The 18,105-nt window shown below is 35.3% G+C and overlaps 1 protein-coding gene across 2 annotated transcripts in view; it reads left to right on the forward strand.

Annotated features, from left to right (window-relative positions):
• The first annotated feature begins 11,400 nt into the window (after window positions 1-11,400).
• Window positions 11,401-18,105, forward strand: part of SYT14 (synaptotagmin 14) — a 146,377-nt gene continuing 139,672 nt past the window's right edge. For both annotated transcript variants that reach the window (XM_088845025.1, XM_055418788.2), the window contains exons 1-2: window positions 11,401-12,334; window positions 15,969-16,184. In XM_088845025.1, the coding sequence (XP_088701151.1) occupies window positions 11,401-12,334; window positions 15,969-16,184 (1,150 nt within the window). The remainder of the gene's footprint in view (window positions 12,335-15,968; window positions 16,185-18,105) is intronic.

Below are 18,105 nucleotides of genomic sequence, written 5' to 3' on the forward strand. Positions count from 1 at the left end.
TCATTGGAAATAGGAGCATTAATGGAACAGGTACAGGAAAAGTATTTTAAAAATTAGTATAGGACGTTACAGATGTGTTGCTGCATTTACTAGTTTAGATATTTGAGACAGCCTAAAAGGTAGGCTCCAACAAGTACCTCTTTCCTCTAGTCTGTTAGCTGGGCCATCTAGTATGTTGGGTTATCACTGTTTTTTAGCTTGGATTGCTGAAATTATGAAATTGTTTTACTAGTCCACTCGCATCCTTATTTCTATACCAGAGTGAACTTACCACGCAGTACCCAGTAATGTCTGATTCTTCGCGACGCCATGGACCGAAGCCTGCCAGACTCTTCTGTCCATGGAATTTTCTAGGCAAGAATACTGGAATGAGTTGCCATTTTTCTTCTCCAGAGGATCTTCCTGACCCAGGGATTGAACCCACATCTCTTGTACCTCCCGCATTGGCAGGTGGATTCTTTACTAACTGCACCACCTGGGAAGCCACTTAGAGGCCCCGCTGATTTCAGGATAAAGTCCAGATTCCTCAACAATCTTTACAGAGCCTTTCATGATTTTGGCCTTGCTCTCTATCCAGTTTTATCTCTAGACACTTTATACCTTTTATTCTGTTCTCTTAAAATATATTTTTCTCTTTTCTGTGAGTTTTTTTAAAACCATTAATACTCTTTTTTTCCTCTTTGCTTCATCTCTTCTTCTTTCTTACTCTAGAATCTTTATATCTTCACATTTTAGTTTAGGAGTCATTTCCTCCAGGAAGTCTCTATCTCCCAAGTCAAGGTTAGGTGCCTTGTAGTGCTTACATTGTTATGTCTTTGGGTTCAGGAGCCACACCTGTCTTATTCAGGCTTTCATTCCTATCGCTTAGTATATATTGAATACATTAAGGTACATTTGGTACTTCTCATACATTTACACTGACAGAAAAGAGAACCTTTATCCCCTATGGGTACACAGAGCTATCTGCTAAGAGTATTAAAGCTTCATTGTTTTGAATTTTGTATTTTTAATTGCAAAAATTTTCTTTTATTTTTTGTTATTATTAATTTAAAATATAAAAAAGTTTACTTACTAGTTAAATTATGTAATATCTTCCTAAATCTCCAACTGAAATAGACACTGCTGAAAGATGTGTCATGGTGCTCCGCCAAATTTTATTCCTCTTAGTTTCATCATTTATCGCTCATCTTTTCCCTTTTTGACTGATAGATTCTTTCTTCAGCTATGTGATTAATGCTGATCTTGTTATGGGTGATTTGGTTAACTTCCAGAACCACTCCTTATTCTGAAAACATTTTTGACTGAAATTAGTCCCTACTTTAATGATTTGAAGGTTGGATTCACAGCCTCTAAAGGCCAAGACTGAAACTGCTGCCTGTTTCATTCTGCTCCAACACAAGGTTTCATTTATACAAGAGGAATCAGTTCTGGAGATTAAACGTATAGCAATGTGACTGAAATTATTGATACTGTGTTCCTGGCAAGAGATCCTAATGTGTTCTCACCACAAATACCCACAAAAGACGATGACTGAGGTGATGAATGTATCAGTTAGCTTGTTCGTGGTGAATATTCATAGTTGTACCTTAAATATTTACAGTTTTCTGTTGTAAACTGTGCCTCAGTAAAGTTGGAAAAAATATATAATAATATGAAAACGTTTAAAGAGAACTAGTTGACATAATATTAAAGTATAGGAGGAAGTTCTTAGATGTGAAAGAAACTGGTTTGTATTCATCAGAATTCAATGGTTTAGAATTAAAGTCTGAAATAAGTTTATCTAAAACTATTTGACATGAGTTTGGCTTTAACTCGAAGGATTTTCCTGCAGTTAGCATTGTGTTGAAGTTTCAGAATCTTGTCATTGAAGATCTTACTGAAAAGGAAGGGCAAATAATCATTGAAAAAGTAAAAGGGGAAGAAGTGACCTTATCTGTTGTCCATACCACTTGAGCTTCAGATAATTTTGGAGGAATTCATACACACTGAATAGAGAAAAAATTTGAAGCAGGTAACTCTTCTTTGTTGTTTAAAAGAATGTGTATGCTTTGCTGTTGGGTGATTCACCAGGAAAAAAGTTTTTCGTAGTCTAAACTTCATTGGAATTATAATTTTGAAGCCTCAGTCAAGACTACCCTAGAAGAAAAATCTCTTTCAGACATAGAGCTTGATTTATTATTAACAAGTGTTTGCTTTAAATATATTATCCTAAGTGTAGTAAGTACATTATTATCAAGCCTAAGTATTAAGTGTAAAGTTTTTAAATATATTATGTATTTGGTGTTCCATACTTTATAAGTGTTTGCTTTATTTTTTTCAGTTTTTAAAAAATATTAGTATTTTTTTGCTGTTGTTTCAGTATTTGAATGAAATTCCAATTTACTACATGTTACTTAGAGGAAATACAGACTTAATTTACTGATGGTTTGCCATTTGAAACAAGTTGGGTAGCATCTGTTTTATCAGCCTTGTCAGGTAACTGTCTCCCAGAGGGGAGTTTTGTTTCCAAGATCCCATTCCTGCCATCAGTGCCTTCCCCCTGTTGTCCCTTTAAATTACTCAGCAGCCAACTATATCAACTATGTCATGTAAATGTTTTTTTAGTGATTATTTTTTAATAAAATCTAGAATTATCAGATATGTATTATTTCTTTCTTTGATTTATTGTCATTCTCTCCATTTTTCATCATTTATATTATAATATAAAAGTTTCGCAGTTTTTATTTGTGGGAGTAACTGAGATGTTACAGAAGGAAATTTAAGCAAAACATCAAATTAATCTTTTATCTTCCTACCTTCTTTCTTGGATCTCTGATAGGTGATCTGTTTTATGTCTAAACCAGAGAAAAATCAATGGAGGGTTTTTTCTGATTAAAATCTGGGAAAATATTCAGGGATTATTAAATAGGGAGCAATATTCTTTTTAAAACAAAAGTTGACTTCTTATATAGTTCACATTTTGTTCAAGAGATAGAATTGCATCTATTTAATGAATTATTTAAGTCTCCATGACAGTGTTGTTAGAGGACTAGTATTTCTTGCCCAGCAGCACAAATCAGCAATAAAGACCTTATGATGTAAACTGTAAGTTGTTTCTCTTTATTCTTATTTTTAAAAGAATTACTGTATAGGAATCGTAAGTACTTGTTTATTTTGTATGTATTTGAAATGTAATGGGCAAAATAGTTTTATAATATTTATTTTGTAACTAAAAATTAATATATTTTGATACAGATTAGAAAATAATATTATTATATAAATAAATTTATATTGAAAGTGTTAGTTTAATAAATAAATATCTCCCTTATAATTATATTTCAGTACATCTTTGTATTTTTGGCAGAAAGTGATTTTTTTTAGTTTACCTTTTGTAAATATATATATATTCTTTTGTAAATATTTAGTATAGATAACTGCAAAGCCAGTTCCATATACATAGCATAAATAATTATTAATCTTGGACAAGCTAAACTTTTAGTATTTTCTGGTGAGACACTATACCTTGTTCCCTTTTTGACTTTGCAGGTGTTGCCTTTAGATACTCCATATAGAGAATCATATAACTCACAGACACCTTCCTTATATTTTTATTGAGCATTACTAATACCTGTCAGGCTTATTATTCTATAGAATACTTTGTTTTTAAATTTTTATCTTATTAGCTTTCAAAAATATCTTGAATAGAAAATACTATGATTCCAGTTTTATAATTTGTATATTTGAGAAAGTTGAAATCAGTTCCTATATTTTAACATATATACAAAGCTAATCCATGAAATGTTTTTTCATAATGTATGTACTAAGCTATGTTATTTGATCACATGGCTTTCCTTTATTTTTATATTTCAGGTTGGCATTTAAGGAAGCTGTAGTATTACTTGGTGTTTTAAGAAGGTGGGCTCTGGAGTCAAAGTATCTGGGTTCAAATCCAGATTCTATCATTTCCTAGATTTGTGATGTTAGACAAACTTATTACTCTCCAAGCTTCAGTTTTCTAATCTAAAGCCTAAGATAATATGTAGTATTTATTACCACAAAATCGTTTTGAGCATTACATTTAAAATGAAAGATTATAATAGTGCCTGGCAAATAGAAAGCAGTAAGGATTAGTGTTTAACATTTTGGGAGCAGGAATCAGTGTGCCTGTATTCATATCAAGATTTCATCTCACTCAATAATAATTTTAAGATCTTGAAAATTCTTCTTCTTCTTACTGAGCCTCAGTTCCCGTACCTGAAAAATGAGATTATAGTGAGGATTCGGCTTGATAATGCTTGTAATGCATTTTCTAAAGCAGGCACCAACAAATATTAAGCACTCTTTAAATGTTTGATATTATTAATTTTGTTATTGTTTGGTCTTGGTTTTTTTGTTTAATTAAATTTGATTCAGCAAATTTAGTTCTTTAAATGTATAATATTAACTTAAACTAATTAACTGTGTGCTGTTAGAGACTTTGAAGGTTCTCCGTTAAGAGGTAATATACATTTAAAATAGTATTTACTTGCCTGTAGCAAATGACCTAGAATGTTTGGAGAGAGTAGATTTATCTATAGATAAATTAATCATAATCTTAGAAATATTTCTGTGGCTTTTTAAGCAGATTCATAGTATAAGAATTTACAAATAAATTCCATCAGATACTAAAAAATATGTTTTGTATCAGTGAGGTTTGAGCTCATATAATTTTATTTAACTTTTTTGATGATGTATCATGTTTATATCTTCAGGGTGATTTCAGTGTATTGTTCCATCTCAGTTTTATGGACAAGTGGGATTATCAAATAATTAAATATTATCTCAATCCTGACATAAGGGTGAAAAAGTAAAAGTCTGAAGCTTTTTAATATTTTCTGTCAGAAAATGTTATTTCTCTTCTACAGTTACATTACTATTTTAAAATTTTCAATACAAAATGTTTTCCCATGAATGTCGAGAATGGGCGTTTAGCCAAGCAGTGGATTAAAAGGGAGTTATACAGTATGTTTGCCTTGTAAGTATAAGGCACCTTTCACCATTTCCTAGTGAGGAAAGATTCTGTTTTCATTTTGTCCAAATTAATGGTTTGTATTGATCTGAAAATTTGTGAAGTAGGAGATTTCCCATTAAAGCATAGTGCCTGTCATTTGCCAGTGAGGTTTCTATTTGATCAGCGATATCTTTCATATGCAACAGATGAGCAAAAGGAGAACTCCCAACTCTTTATAACGAACCTGACCTTCATCAGAGCACTATCGTATTTCTCTCTTTACTGGACATCCACACTGAAGTAGTCTGCAGACATGCTAAAGTAACATGTCAAAACCTAAACTTGCTACCTGCCTCTCTTCCACTGATTTCTCGGCTCCCATGCTCTAAACCACATGCCTTTACGTTCGTATTTTTTCATTTTTTTAAATGGTATTACCATTCACCCAGGCTTCCCAGGTAGCTCAGATGGTAAAGAATCAACCTGCAATGCAGGAGAGCCTGGTTCGGTTCCTGGGTTGGGAAGATCCCCTGGAGAAGGGATAGGATACCCACCCCAGTATTCTTGGGCTTCTCTAGTGTCTCAGATGGCAAAAAACTCTCCTGCAATGTGGGAGACCTGGGTTCGATCCCTGGGTTGGGAAGATCCCCTGGAAGAGGGCATGGCAACCCACTCCAATATTGTTGCCTGGAGAATCCAATAGACAGAGGAGCCTGGTGGGCTACACTCCGTGGGGTTGCAAAGAGTCGGATACAGCTGAGGAATAAGCACAGCACAGCACTGCACCATTCTCCCATTCGCTCAAGCTAGAAACTTTAGAGTTACCTTCTACTTCTCTTTATCCTCATGCTCTCCATTAACTGACTGGATTGTTGTCAGTTTTCTCTGCACAAACCCACTCCGCCTCTCTGCCATCGCTGCTACCGCTTCGTCCTCATACTTTGCACCATTCACTCCCTGCTGTTTGCCTTGTTTTCTGATTGTTTGAGGGAATGGAGCTCTACAAGGACAAAGTCTGTAGGATGGTGTTCAGGGTTCTTTGACAGTTTGAACCTTGCTTTCATTTTCAGTAACTGTTCTGGCATACTCTTGATCTCTCCTGAACACACGTTCATTCATGCATTTACAGATGTGTATAATGTCAACGGGTAGCGTTGTGCTAAGCGCTTAGGAGACAGAGGTAGATGAGACAGCCATGACTGTTGCACATCGGTGCCGATGGGACGCCGTGCACGCTGTTCCTCGTCTTTGGTCATGCTCTTTCATCCGCCCTTTACTCTTTAATAGAGTTCCTGTGAATCTTTCATACCCTGCCCAAGTGTCATCTCCTTTCTGGAGCGTTTGTAACTTTGCCAGGTGGTATTCCTTCTTTGTGTTCCAGCAGTACTGCTCATATTCAGTACGTCTCTTGTCATGCTTGCTGTATTATACTTGTTTATAGTTGACCTTTCTCCCTGGGTTAAATTTATAAGTGGGAATGGAGGAGGGAAATGAAAGAGGAGCACAGAAATGAGGATTGAGGAAAGGTGTAGGAGAGGCAGGAAGGGAAGACGACAAGGAACACAGGAGAAGTATGAGCAGTAGTTAAAAACACAGACTCTGGAGCCAGACGGGGCTTGAATCCTGATTCTTCTACCTTCTAGCTGGGCACATGGTATAATATCTCCATGTCTCAATTTATAGTGGGGGTAAATGAGAGGAAAATGGTGAAGATTAAAAGAGTTACTAAATATAAAGTACTTGAAAGAGTGACTAGCACATAATATATGTTGTATTGTTTTTATTAGCAATAACTAGCTTTCGTAAGTGAGGTGAGTTATGTTTCCTCCTTCATGTAGTCTTCTAAGAGATGGGAGATTTTTTTTTAATTTTACTTATTTATTTTTAACACCAAAAACATTTTGTATTGGGGTATAGCCGATTAACAGTGTTGTGATAATTTCAGGTGAATAGTGAAGGGACTCAGCCATATGGGATGGGAGGTTTTAAGCTGCTTATTATTATAGCTAACGCTGTGTGTTCACTTACAGCATCACATTTCTTAGTGTGCTTCGGGCCTGGGCTGAAAGGGAAGCTCCTGTCCATATGTGCTGTTTACAGTGTAACACTGAACATGGTTACACTGAGAATTTTGTGTCTTCCTACCAGATTCTGTCCTGCTGTGATCTTCCTAGCTTTTAGATCTGCTGATGATCATTTTTTTACCTGTTGGTTTTTTTTTTTTACCTTAACCTTCAGGCTTGATGTGTATCACTGCTTTATGTCATATACCTTAGATTCTTTTATTAAGCTATGTTCTCTTTCCTGACTATTCTCCAGCCTGAGAATGAGGCAGAAAGGGCTAATGTCTAGGCGTAACGTCTTGGTTCTGGCAGCAGGATCTGTTCCTCCGCACCAGGCAGCTATTCAGAGAGCGCTTCTACCATTCCTGCCACCTTCTCCCTCGTGCTCATCACCCGTCCTTTGCAATATCCTTCTCTGCTCTATCCTCTCCTGCAGTATTGTTGACCCAGCTTTGAGCAGACCATAAGGTCATATCAGTTCTGCACCTGGGATGCCTAGCTTTCACAAATGCTGAAAAGCTAGGAGGGTAAAGCACTCATCATTGACTGGTGGGTGACTTCATTTTTAACAAATGAGTTAGATGCTAATTGTCATGGTTCTTCAGATTAAAAAAGGAATTTTGGAGGAGATGACATTTTAGTCACTGTGAGCAGTGGAGGAGGAAAGAGTAGGGTGGTATTTGAGGCTTTGGATTCATTATCTACTAATGCTTAAGTCAGGCACTAAGATTACAAAAGTTTAGTTCTGTTTAATTCCAAATGACTGGTCCCACAGAGAGAGATAATGCAGAAGTTGAAAAAACAGAGATGACTGAGCATTGGAGAAGTTGGAGAAGGTTTTGTCTGTTCTCACTCTACCAAATCTCCCTGGATGATTTCATCTATTCTCTCGAGAACCTGGCAGTTCATAACAAAGTTTCCTGGAGTTTCTGGAATGCACAGTGATATCCTGTCTCTTGTTTTCACGTGCTGTTTCTTCTGCATGAAATAGTGTTCACTTGGCTAATATTTCTTGGGCTTCCCTGGTGGCTCAGATGGTAAAGAATCCGCCTACAATGCAGGAGACCTGGGTTTGATCCTTGGGTCGGGAAGCTCCCTGGAGAAGAGAACGACTACCCACTCCAGTATTCTGACCTGGAGAATTCCATGGACTCTGTAGTCCATGGGGTCACAAAGAGTCGGACACGACTGAGTGACGTTCACTTTCACTTTTTGGGCTAATTCTTACAATATAATCACGGGAGCCATAACTTGCAGAAAAGCTTACTTAATCCTTCAACACTGGGTTACATAACCTTGGTTGCACCACGTTGTGACTGCCTTCACCAGCCTGTTCAAGGAAGATAGGAAATGCATATGTGATATGCTCGGTGTATGGCCGCTGCTCCAGAGTATTTCTTGGTTGAATGAATGAGTGGTATTTGGTATAGAGAGGATACTTGGTCACTCCTGGCAAGGGGAGGAGGCAGACAGAAACACAGTATGTGGTAAATGGAATCATATGATTGGAGGGTAGTATTGAAAAGAGGCTGGAGTTTTCAGTGCCAAGTTAAAAGGTTCAGAGTTGGTTTAATACAAAAAGACCATTGAAGCTTTTAGAGATAACAGCAGTAGTATACGTTCTCATAAATTTAAGTGCTTGGGAAATAAGTTTTTCTAAATCTTGTTTTAAAATTTTTTTAATACTCGTCAGTGGACTAAATATATGGTAACTGCCTCTTTTATAGACTCATTTCTTTTAAGATTGTTCCCACATAACTTACAGGGAAACTGTTAATATACTCTTCAATAAATTTTAATATACTTTTGAATAAATTGAACAACTCATTAAACAGTGCAATTTATTTTTCTCACAAACTGAACTGTTGTGAACTATGAAAATGTAAAAATAAAATTCAAATAAGGCAGCAATCTTAACACAATGTATAGGGTTTCCTTCTTATTTGTAACTTGAAGAAGAATAAACGCTTACAGCTGTGACTTTTTTTCCCTCCAGTATCTCCAGAGGCAGTTGGATTTTTGTCTGCTGTTGGGGTGTTTATTATCTTGATGCTGCTCCTTTTTCTCTATATTAATAAGAAGTTCTGTTTTGAAAATGTTGGCGGGTTTCCAGATCTTGGTTCAGGATACAGTGCAAGGAAGAATTCACAAGATAAAATTTGTAAGTATCATATCGCTGCTTCTCTTGTTTAGTCTTTCTGTCTACTGTTTATTCCTTTACTTTAAAAATACGATATACATTTAAAAGTTTGATTCTGACATACAATAAACTAACCTTTAGACATTATTCTGTGAGAGTAAAAGGTCTATTACATAAATTATGTTCAGCTATCTTTTTATTGCCCATGAATTGCTACTATATTGCATAAAAATGAATTGTACATCGTCACAGAATGACACTTTTATATACTTTAAGAAGAAGTACATATCTTATTACTTTCTGTGCTTAAATCCATTGTCCAAATAGTTTTCTAGAGAGCTTTTTTCCCATGTCCCTAGAAAGCTTTTGAAAGTATTCACCCTTTAATCTGCTGTTGAATTCTCAGCAATGGATAATTTTGTTGTTTAGGGAAGGTGGTTTTCTTTAATTTAGTATGTAAAATCTGATTATGAAACTTAGTGTTCCTCTTTCCTGCTTGGCAACACAGGTATATTGCTTAGTGTTTCCAGATAATAGGAAAGATGAGGGCTGTGATAGTGTTCTTTTTCTTATGAAAAATTTTTATTTTTTTAAGTTATCATAGAGTTCTTTATTTGCTTTTTGCAAAGACTGGCTTATGTAAATAATAGCAAAAAGAAGTTGAAAATTGTAAAAGTGAGACATTAATTTAGAATTTTAAGGAAAAATTCAAGAGAAGCCTTACATTTCTTGTCCATGTACAAATGTTGAAAAGATGCTTTTCTCTTATATCTGATAACTTAAAAGGTGATAGTCTCATTGTTTATAAAAATCTTATTGTTGAATTACATCATGCAGATTTTGCATTAGGAAACTAGTATTTTATGTGATTTGGTTTGATTAATGTTTCTCATACTTCACTTCAGTCCTGTTTCTTTTTTTTCCATCATTTGTGTAGAATAAACTGGTTAAAGAAACCTCTTTTAGTAGCCTCCAGTAATTCTCTGTTTTGGCATTTCTAGTTTTTCTTTGGTCTTATCCCTTTACACTCTTAAAAATTATTGAGGACCCCAAAGAGTTTTTGTTTATGTCAGTTATAGCTCAGTGATATGTACCAAATTAGAAGTTAAAAGCTAAGAAAAATTTAAAATATTTCTTCAATTTATTTTTAAAACCCCAATAGTAAGTCTATTACTTGTTAATCTAAAATGTATTAATTTTTAAAACTGTATGTTTTCTTTTTTTTTAATTTTCAAAATTTTTATTAGAAAACTGAAATTTACAATGTGTTTACAATGTGATATAAAAACTGTATATTTTCTAAAACAAAAGTGTTTGATGAGAAGAGTGACATTGTTTTACATTGCAAATCTCTCTAATGACTGGCACAGAAGAAAGAAACAACTGGATTCTCATGTCTGCTTCTGCATTCAATCTGTTCCATGGCCTCGGGAAAACCCAAGAGCTCATTTGAGTGAATGAAAGTGAAAAGTTAAATATCCTCTTACTCTTATTGTAGAAAGAGTTTTGACCTTGAGGGTCTATTGGAAAGGTTGGGGGACCTTATTAATTTTTCTGAGGCTGTTTCTTTACTCGCTTATTAAATAATAATAATGATATTTACCTTCTAGAGTTATTATAAAATCAAATAAGAAAAAAATTTGTAAATCACAATCCCTTACATATAACAGCCACTCAGCAAATGTTCTCTCTCTGCTCTTCCCTTTTCTAACTTGTGGAAAATTGTTTAGATATGTAAACAAATACATATTTGGGGGAATATATGTATTTGGGGAATCCTTAATACATTTTTTATTTTGAAATGGTATTGGTACTTTGTTAATAATATAGGGCAGTTCCCATACATAGACTATTAATAAGTTAACTAAAAATTACATAATAAAAATCCTTTTTATACTTCTTCTTGCAGGTATAGAATAAAAACCCAATAATATTTGAGGGGAAAATACTGTCTTGCTGCTGTCATGACAGCTGTGGAGTGGGAAAAAATGTCATTATGTTTAAACCAAGTGGTTTGATTTTTTTTTTTTTGAAGCATCTTTTACTTCAACATATTTCTTCCATTACGTAAGCATTTACAGAAAGATTAAAAGCCATAATTTGAAATACTGATATTGAACTAATGAATAGCACCATTTAAGTAATGTTTAATTGAAACTCCAGAGTGCTTCATATTTTGAGAAGAGAAAATTCCATGATTGCAGCTTTTAGGAACAAGGAATTAGAAGATGGCATTTTTCAAAAGTTTTCAGCAGAATCTGCCTTCCATGTCCTCTCTGGTGGACACGATCAGTAATGCTGTGGAAGATTTGACCACTGCTGTAGGAGAAGTCAGCTATGCCTTCACTGACTCAGTTGCTGAACAGGTTACAAGCATGATAAATGGCTTTCGCCCAGAAGAGGAAAGCTCTGCCGCCTCAGAAGCTGCAGATACTTCTAAACAAGAAAGCACCACAATACCAGAAGTCTCCCAAAACACTGATTGTCAGAAAGCACCATTCAGTTTAGAGAACCGAGCAAATCGAATACATAGCTATAATCCTTCCGTTTCACAAAAGCAAGACCAAGGGATGAATGAAGGAGGAGGAGTTAAACGTATTAATGATAGGCAGCAGATGCCATCACAATATCAAGAAACAGATAATGCTTTGAAAGGTGATTCTTCTATGAAAGGCCACGTGAGTGATGGTAGGGTATCAGTTAGCAGGCAGAATGCAAGTGCTGGATCTACTTGGCAAGAACTTGAAAGTACTGACAGGTGTAGAAAAAATGGATTAGAAATTTCCAGTGATGGTAAACTTGACTTAAAGGAGGTAAGATATCAAGAAATGAAAGAAAATTACTTAAAGAAAGCTGAAACACATATTAAAAGTAAAGGATACAAAGGGAATAACTACTCAGGAAATGAACGTTCTCCAAAAGATGTTTTGGAAAGCGGTAGACAGAGGATACAGAAATCCATTAAGGAGGAAGACTTATATCCAGCAGCATCAACTAATTCTAAAGAGCAGTGTCAAGGAAAAATCAAAGAACAAATAAATCCAACAAAATACTACAAAGGGAAAGGAGGTGTAAAAACAAAGAAAAATGAAGCCATTTCTGCCAAAAAAGAAACAGCAAAGAGTAAAGATGAAAAATATTTTAAGATAATACCAGAAAAAGGTGAGGTCTCCTAATGTGAGTTTGAGTGATAAAATTTTCTCTTAATTTTTTCACATTAGGAAAAACATCATCCAGCTTCTTTAATTGTTCTCTGTACATCTGTCTTTCTAAGGCTTTCTTGAGTCCTCTTACTGGGAGACATTTTTAAAGTCATGCAGTTTTTTCTTATAGTCCTTTCAAAAGCATGTTGTTTGTATTCCTCTGATTTAAGTATTGCCCCTGGTCCCTGCATTATTTGGACAATTTTAAGGACCTTCATTTTACTTAATACCCATTTATTGTACAACCCAGAACTCTATGGTTTTCTTAAGTACTGTGCCTACTTTAATTGGAGTTTATTTAGTGTCTTAAAGTTGAATTTTAAAATTTTGTGTTTTTGTAACCTACCCTTACCCCTTTATACGTTATTGCTCTTCACATCTTTCCTGGTAAGAATCTCCCAGATGTTTTATGTTTTCCTTGAGAGCAATGGATTTTTATTTTATTGAAATACATTCTTCAGAATATGTCTTTTCATTTAGCCATACATTGAGAGTTTTATGTGACTTCTGTGTTTCCAATGCATATACATGAACAATCTGTTTTTATTTATGAGTTCTCTATGTACAATTAAAATTCCAACTAAGCAGTCACAGTTTTCATCCACAATATTTGTGACAGTTTTCAAAACAATTAGCTGTCAGTTATTTGGTTTTGCTTCATATTGCCAGTTACCACTCCTGGTTATCCCTTGAAGTGAAGTGAAAGTGGCTCAGTCACGTCCAACTCTGTGACCCCATGGACTGTAGCCCACCAGGCTCCTCTGTCCATGGAATTCTCCAGGCCAGAATACTGAAGTGGGTATCTGTTCCCTTCTCCAAGGGATCTTCCCAATCAGGGATCAAACCCAGGTCTCCCACGTTGCAGGCAGAGTATTTACCATCTGAGCCATGGTTATCCCTTAGTCATGCTCATGTATTGTTGATCTGATCACAACACCAGAAGTACAATGGCTTTTATTTATAAAAGATACATATGGAATTTTTGTGTATATTTACATTCTCATAAAATAACAAAAAACTGAGTAGCACTAGAAATGAAGAAGACTGTTTCAGTTCTGCTACATGACTTCATGTGTAATAGGAATCTGCTATTTATCAGTTTTACGAATGATTTTTAAATGATATAATAGAGGCTGATCCAGGATGGATGAGCCAATTAAAAAGAAGTGTAAATTTTTGTAAATATATCTGTTTTGAAGTTTATTCTCCTAGCAGTTGTTTGAAATGTCAGATTCAGTGGGTTTCTTTTTTAATTTGGTAGCCTTGATTTAATTTTGGTAGCCTTATTACCTGAAGTAATAAAAATTAAAAGAAATAAAATTAAATGAAATTACATATTATCTTATTCATAAAATCACAGAATGGATGCTATTAATACTTCACAGGTAGTAGTGCAGAATTAAAAATTTTGATTTGTTTTAATTAAGAAGAATGCTGCTACCTAAAGGAATCACATATCCCTCAGGTATTCTAGATTTTAATGAGTACTAAACTGAAAATTCCATGGACAGAGGAGCCTGGTGGGCTCCATGGGGTCGCAAGAGTTAGACACGACTTAGCAACTGAACCACCATCTCCAAACTGAAACATATTATGATTTAAAAATCATTTTGAAAATCATTCGACTCGTATGGATTGTCCCTTCATATAACTGAACTGTAATATTGCTAGTATTAATACCTGAGTCCTAGGTTCTGACAGAGCTTATAAGATATAATAAGAGGAAGAAGAGTTTCCTTCTCCGTTTCTGAATGCAGGGCTACTTTAGGTAATATTTTATAGTAGGTAAATTTCTTGCTACCCTCCTCAGAGCTCTCCTGCTACCTTAGTATCCACACAGTGCTAAAACCCGGGAGTCAGAATGCCTCGGTTCTAGGCTAGATCTGCCGTCATCTCAGTCCTGTCTAGTAGAACTTTCTGCAGTGGTGGAAAAGTTCTGCGTATCTGTATCGCTCGATACAGTAACCACTGTCCACACATACTATTGAGCGTTTGGAATGTGGCTCGTAGCACTGGAGAACTAGATTTTAAATTTTATTACTTCCACTTAATTTAAATAACTGCATGTGGCTGGTGACTTAAGTATTGACAGTGCAGAATGTAACACTGGTTATGGTTTTACCCTTTGATGGTTTTATTTTACTGAATTAAAAAGTGGGACTTGGACTAGTGACATTGACGCTACCATGTTTCTAGCTCTAAATATTGAATTTCTATCCCATATCTTATACTCGTTCTTTGTCTCCCCACCTGAATTTTAAACTTTGATTCCTGTAGTGCAGATGATTTTAGCTGAGTATAATGAGACAAATGTCTAGACTGAACTAATAACTTCTGACTGCTGTGGTCTCTTCATCCTTCTGGAGTTGTTTTAGAATTCTGAGACAGTTACATCTTGTCTAAATGAATCTCAACGTGATGCAATTTCAAAATCTTTACCTTTTAAGTAAATGATGCTAGTAAGTAGTGCTTTTTAGAAGAATATAAAATTAATTGATTTACCAGTTTGCCTTCTGGAAATGTAATTTGAAATTTGGGTATATGTAAGTAAAGCTTTCCTAGGAAGTTTGCCTTTCACAGATGATGTGTTAAGTTTGGTATATATCCTTCCAGATATTTTTGTATGTATCTATAAACTTAAACTGCATGGATATGTGTATACATTGCATGTAGATGTGTATGTATGTTAATCTGTGTTTTTAAATGAGACTATAACTTCTACTTTATTTCTCTTAACATTATATGTTAGGCATTCTTTCCCTGTGAGTACTTATAAGTTCACCTCCTCATTTTTAATGATTGCGTAGTGTATCTTTCTACAGATGTATCATAATTTACTTAACCAGGGGGCCCAACATTGTACATTTAACTTGCATTTTTGTTTTCTTTTGCTGTTAAACACTATTCAGTGAATTGTCTCAAATACATATCACTGCTCATCTGTTAATTATTTTTTTAGGCTGAATTCTTAGAAATGGAATTGGTTAATTCTTGTAAGTGAATCAAAGACTATACAAATTGGAAACTTTGATATGTATTGCCGGATTGCTATCTAGAAAAGTCGTATCATTGATATTTCAATCCATAGTGTGTGTATGTCTGTTTCTTCGTTCTTCTTATAGCGCTAAGCTGTGTCAGCTATGAAAATTTTGGCTAAGATGATGACCAAAAATGTCTGTTGTAACGTGAATAATTTCAGTCAGCTCCATATGTATTGGCAATACTTAAACTCCTTTGTGTGATACTAATGCTTTAAAAAATTGTGTAAGATGGCAAGCCCTATTATTCTGTTTACCTGTATCATGATTGGAAAATCCCTGTGACTAACATTATTTATGTAATTCAAATACGCAAGTCAGTTTTTTCTAGTAAAACATAAAAATCCAAAGCTTGGGCTTCTTAAATGAAAAAATATTTTTCTAAAGCTGAAAATTCAGATTGTGTGTGTGTATATATATATGTTTATATATATTTGTGTCTATATGAATATATATGACACATATATAAGTGTGTAACATATTTATGACTATAGCAAATTTGCCATTATTTTATCGCATTAAGTTTTGATCTGCTCTCCTTGTCATTCCAAATAGATAATTCCTACATGGACAAAGATGAGCATGGTTCATCCTCTGAAAGTGAAGATGAAGCCCTGGGTAAATACCATGAGGCCTTATCCAGAACACACAATTCCAGACTACCATTGGCAGATTCTAGACAAAAGAGCTATACTTGGGAAACGAGACAGAAATATAGCCCTCTTTCTGCAGAGTACGATGGATACAGTAGTGAAGCATCAATAGATGAAGGTAAGAAAGGTTAATTACTTAGTTTTTTTAGATGATACGCTGTGGTATTTAATTATTTGTTTCTACAACTCTAGGCATCTGTGGTTGCACGGTAAATAAGAGATAGCGCGAATAGTCTGGTCACATCTCTGGGACTGTAATTTATTCAAATTCAGATCTTTGGGCTCAAGCCAAAACCAAAACACCCCAAACCAAAACACCAGTAGTTGAAATACAGTGGTGATTCTAGTGCTCTTTTCACAAGGAACATATGTCTAGCAGTCATGAAATGGGAAATGGGAGTCTGCTCTCGTCTCAGATGGAATCATTTCCTAAATACCTGCTATAGGCTCTGATATCTCACAGTGGTGACTGTGACTGCAGTGTGTAAATGAATGCGTTTTCGTTCAGCATGGCCCCTAGAATGAGCTGAACACTTCATGCAGCCCCTAGCAGAAGAAATGATGATCTGTCCCATGTAGAGGAAAAACTGAGATAAATTTGTGGAGTCCCTGTACTGTATTGTACTAGGTTTCAAGGGGAATTTAAGGAGTTTTCAAGGATTATTTTGTCTCTCATTGATTTTTGCCTCACATGTGGACATTGACATTTGAACTCAGCTTCCATAGAAGATACAAGTCCACTCTCACACATTTTTGGTATCTTTCTAAAACAGAAATAAAAAACCTTTGCTATTGCTTACAACATTTTTCCTTCCACATTTAAGTAAGTTGTTCATGTATTTGATACAATGTGGGTCTACTCCTAGTAATTATTATATATATGCCCAGATATGAAGAAAAGAGCAATATATTTTAAATAGCACTTTTGTTATTGCATCAGACACAAACTAACCTTAATTTTATAGCTGTGGCTTGTATTTTGGGACCTGTTACTATTGATGGCTTACCCTGGCGCATACAGTTGTCAAAAGAGTTAAATCATTTACTTTTGTATTTGGCTTAATCTAAAGATTGGTATATATACCTCCCTTTTATTTCTGCTAGTACATAGGTACAGTAAGAAAATAAATGTAGAAAGCTTGTTATGAGATGTTCGGGAAGAAATAAAAAAGACTCTACCCTCAAATATACCTTACTTAATACTAGAGAAAATAAGATACGTGTTTACAGCGATAACTAAATAATGCAAAAATGGCAAAGCCAGGCCCCAACTTATGTAAACCCTGGCTCATGAATAGTAGAGCAGAAAGAGAATGGGTCTTAAAGCCTGATCCTTGTGCATATTCTGACCCTGTGACTCACCAAGCTGGGAAGCCTTGAGCAGCGTAGCTAACAGTTTGTAGGTTTGCTTCGTTGTCTCTCAGTGTGAATAATGACTCGCTGATAGGGTTGTCACGGACCTTAAATGTCACGCGTGGTGCTCTTAGCATAGCGTCTGATGCCTGATGGGAAGTGGTCAGTGAATGGCAGTCATGGTTGTGGTTGGTGAAGCAGTGATGGTGACGAGAGTGAGGAGCCACACGCAGGCTATGCGTGTGTAGTGTGTGGCTCTAGACGTTTTCTTTCCCGCAGCTGCAGGTTAGGCTTTTTTCCTCTGCTAGCCCTTCTTGCCCTGCACTTCTCTGCTGGTTTGGTTGCTTCTTCCCACCAGTCCTGTTACTCTCCCTTGGCTCAGCAGTTTGGGGAAAGCAGTAAAGAGAGAAGCATAACCTCAGTGGCCCTTCTGTTCCTGCCCTTCCCTCTGGAATCACCTCTCATTTCATGTCACCTGTGTATTTAGGACTCACTTGTACCTTTCTCCCGTTTCTACCTGAGATCATTTGGTAAAACATCCAGGATAGCTTGATTTTAGGCATTCTGAAATGAGATTTACTTATTTCATAAGCATTTGTTGAAAGCTTTTTATGTGCCATACTAGATCCTGTCGATATAAATAAAAGTATTTTATAAAAAATTATATAGAAGATTAATCAAAGCAA

This window comes from Moschus berezovskii, chromosome 17, assembly GCF_049115385.1.
Source record: "Moschus berezovskii isolate FMDL1 chromosome 17, NW_MosBer_1.0, whole genome shotgun sequence".
NCBI lineage: Eukaryota > Metazoa > Chordata > Mammalia > Artiodactyla > Moschidae > Moschus > Moschus berezovskii.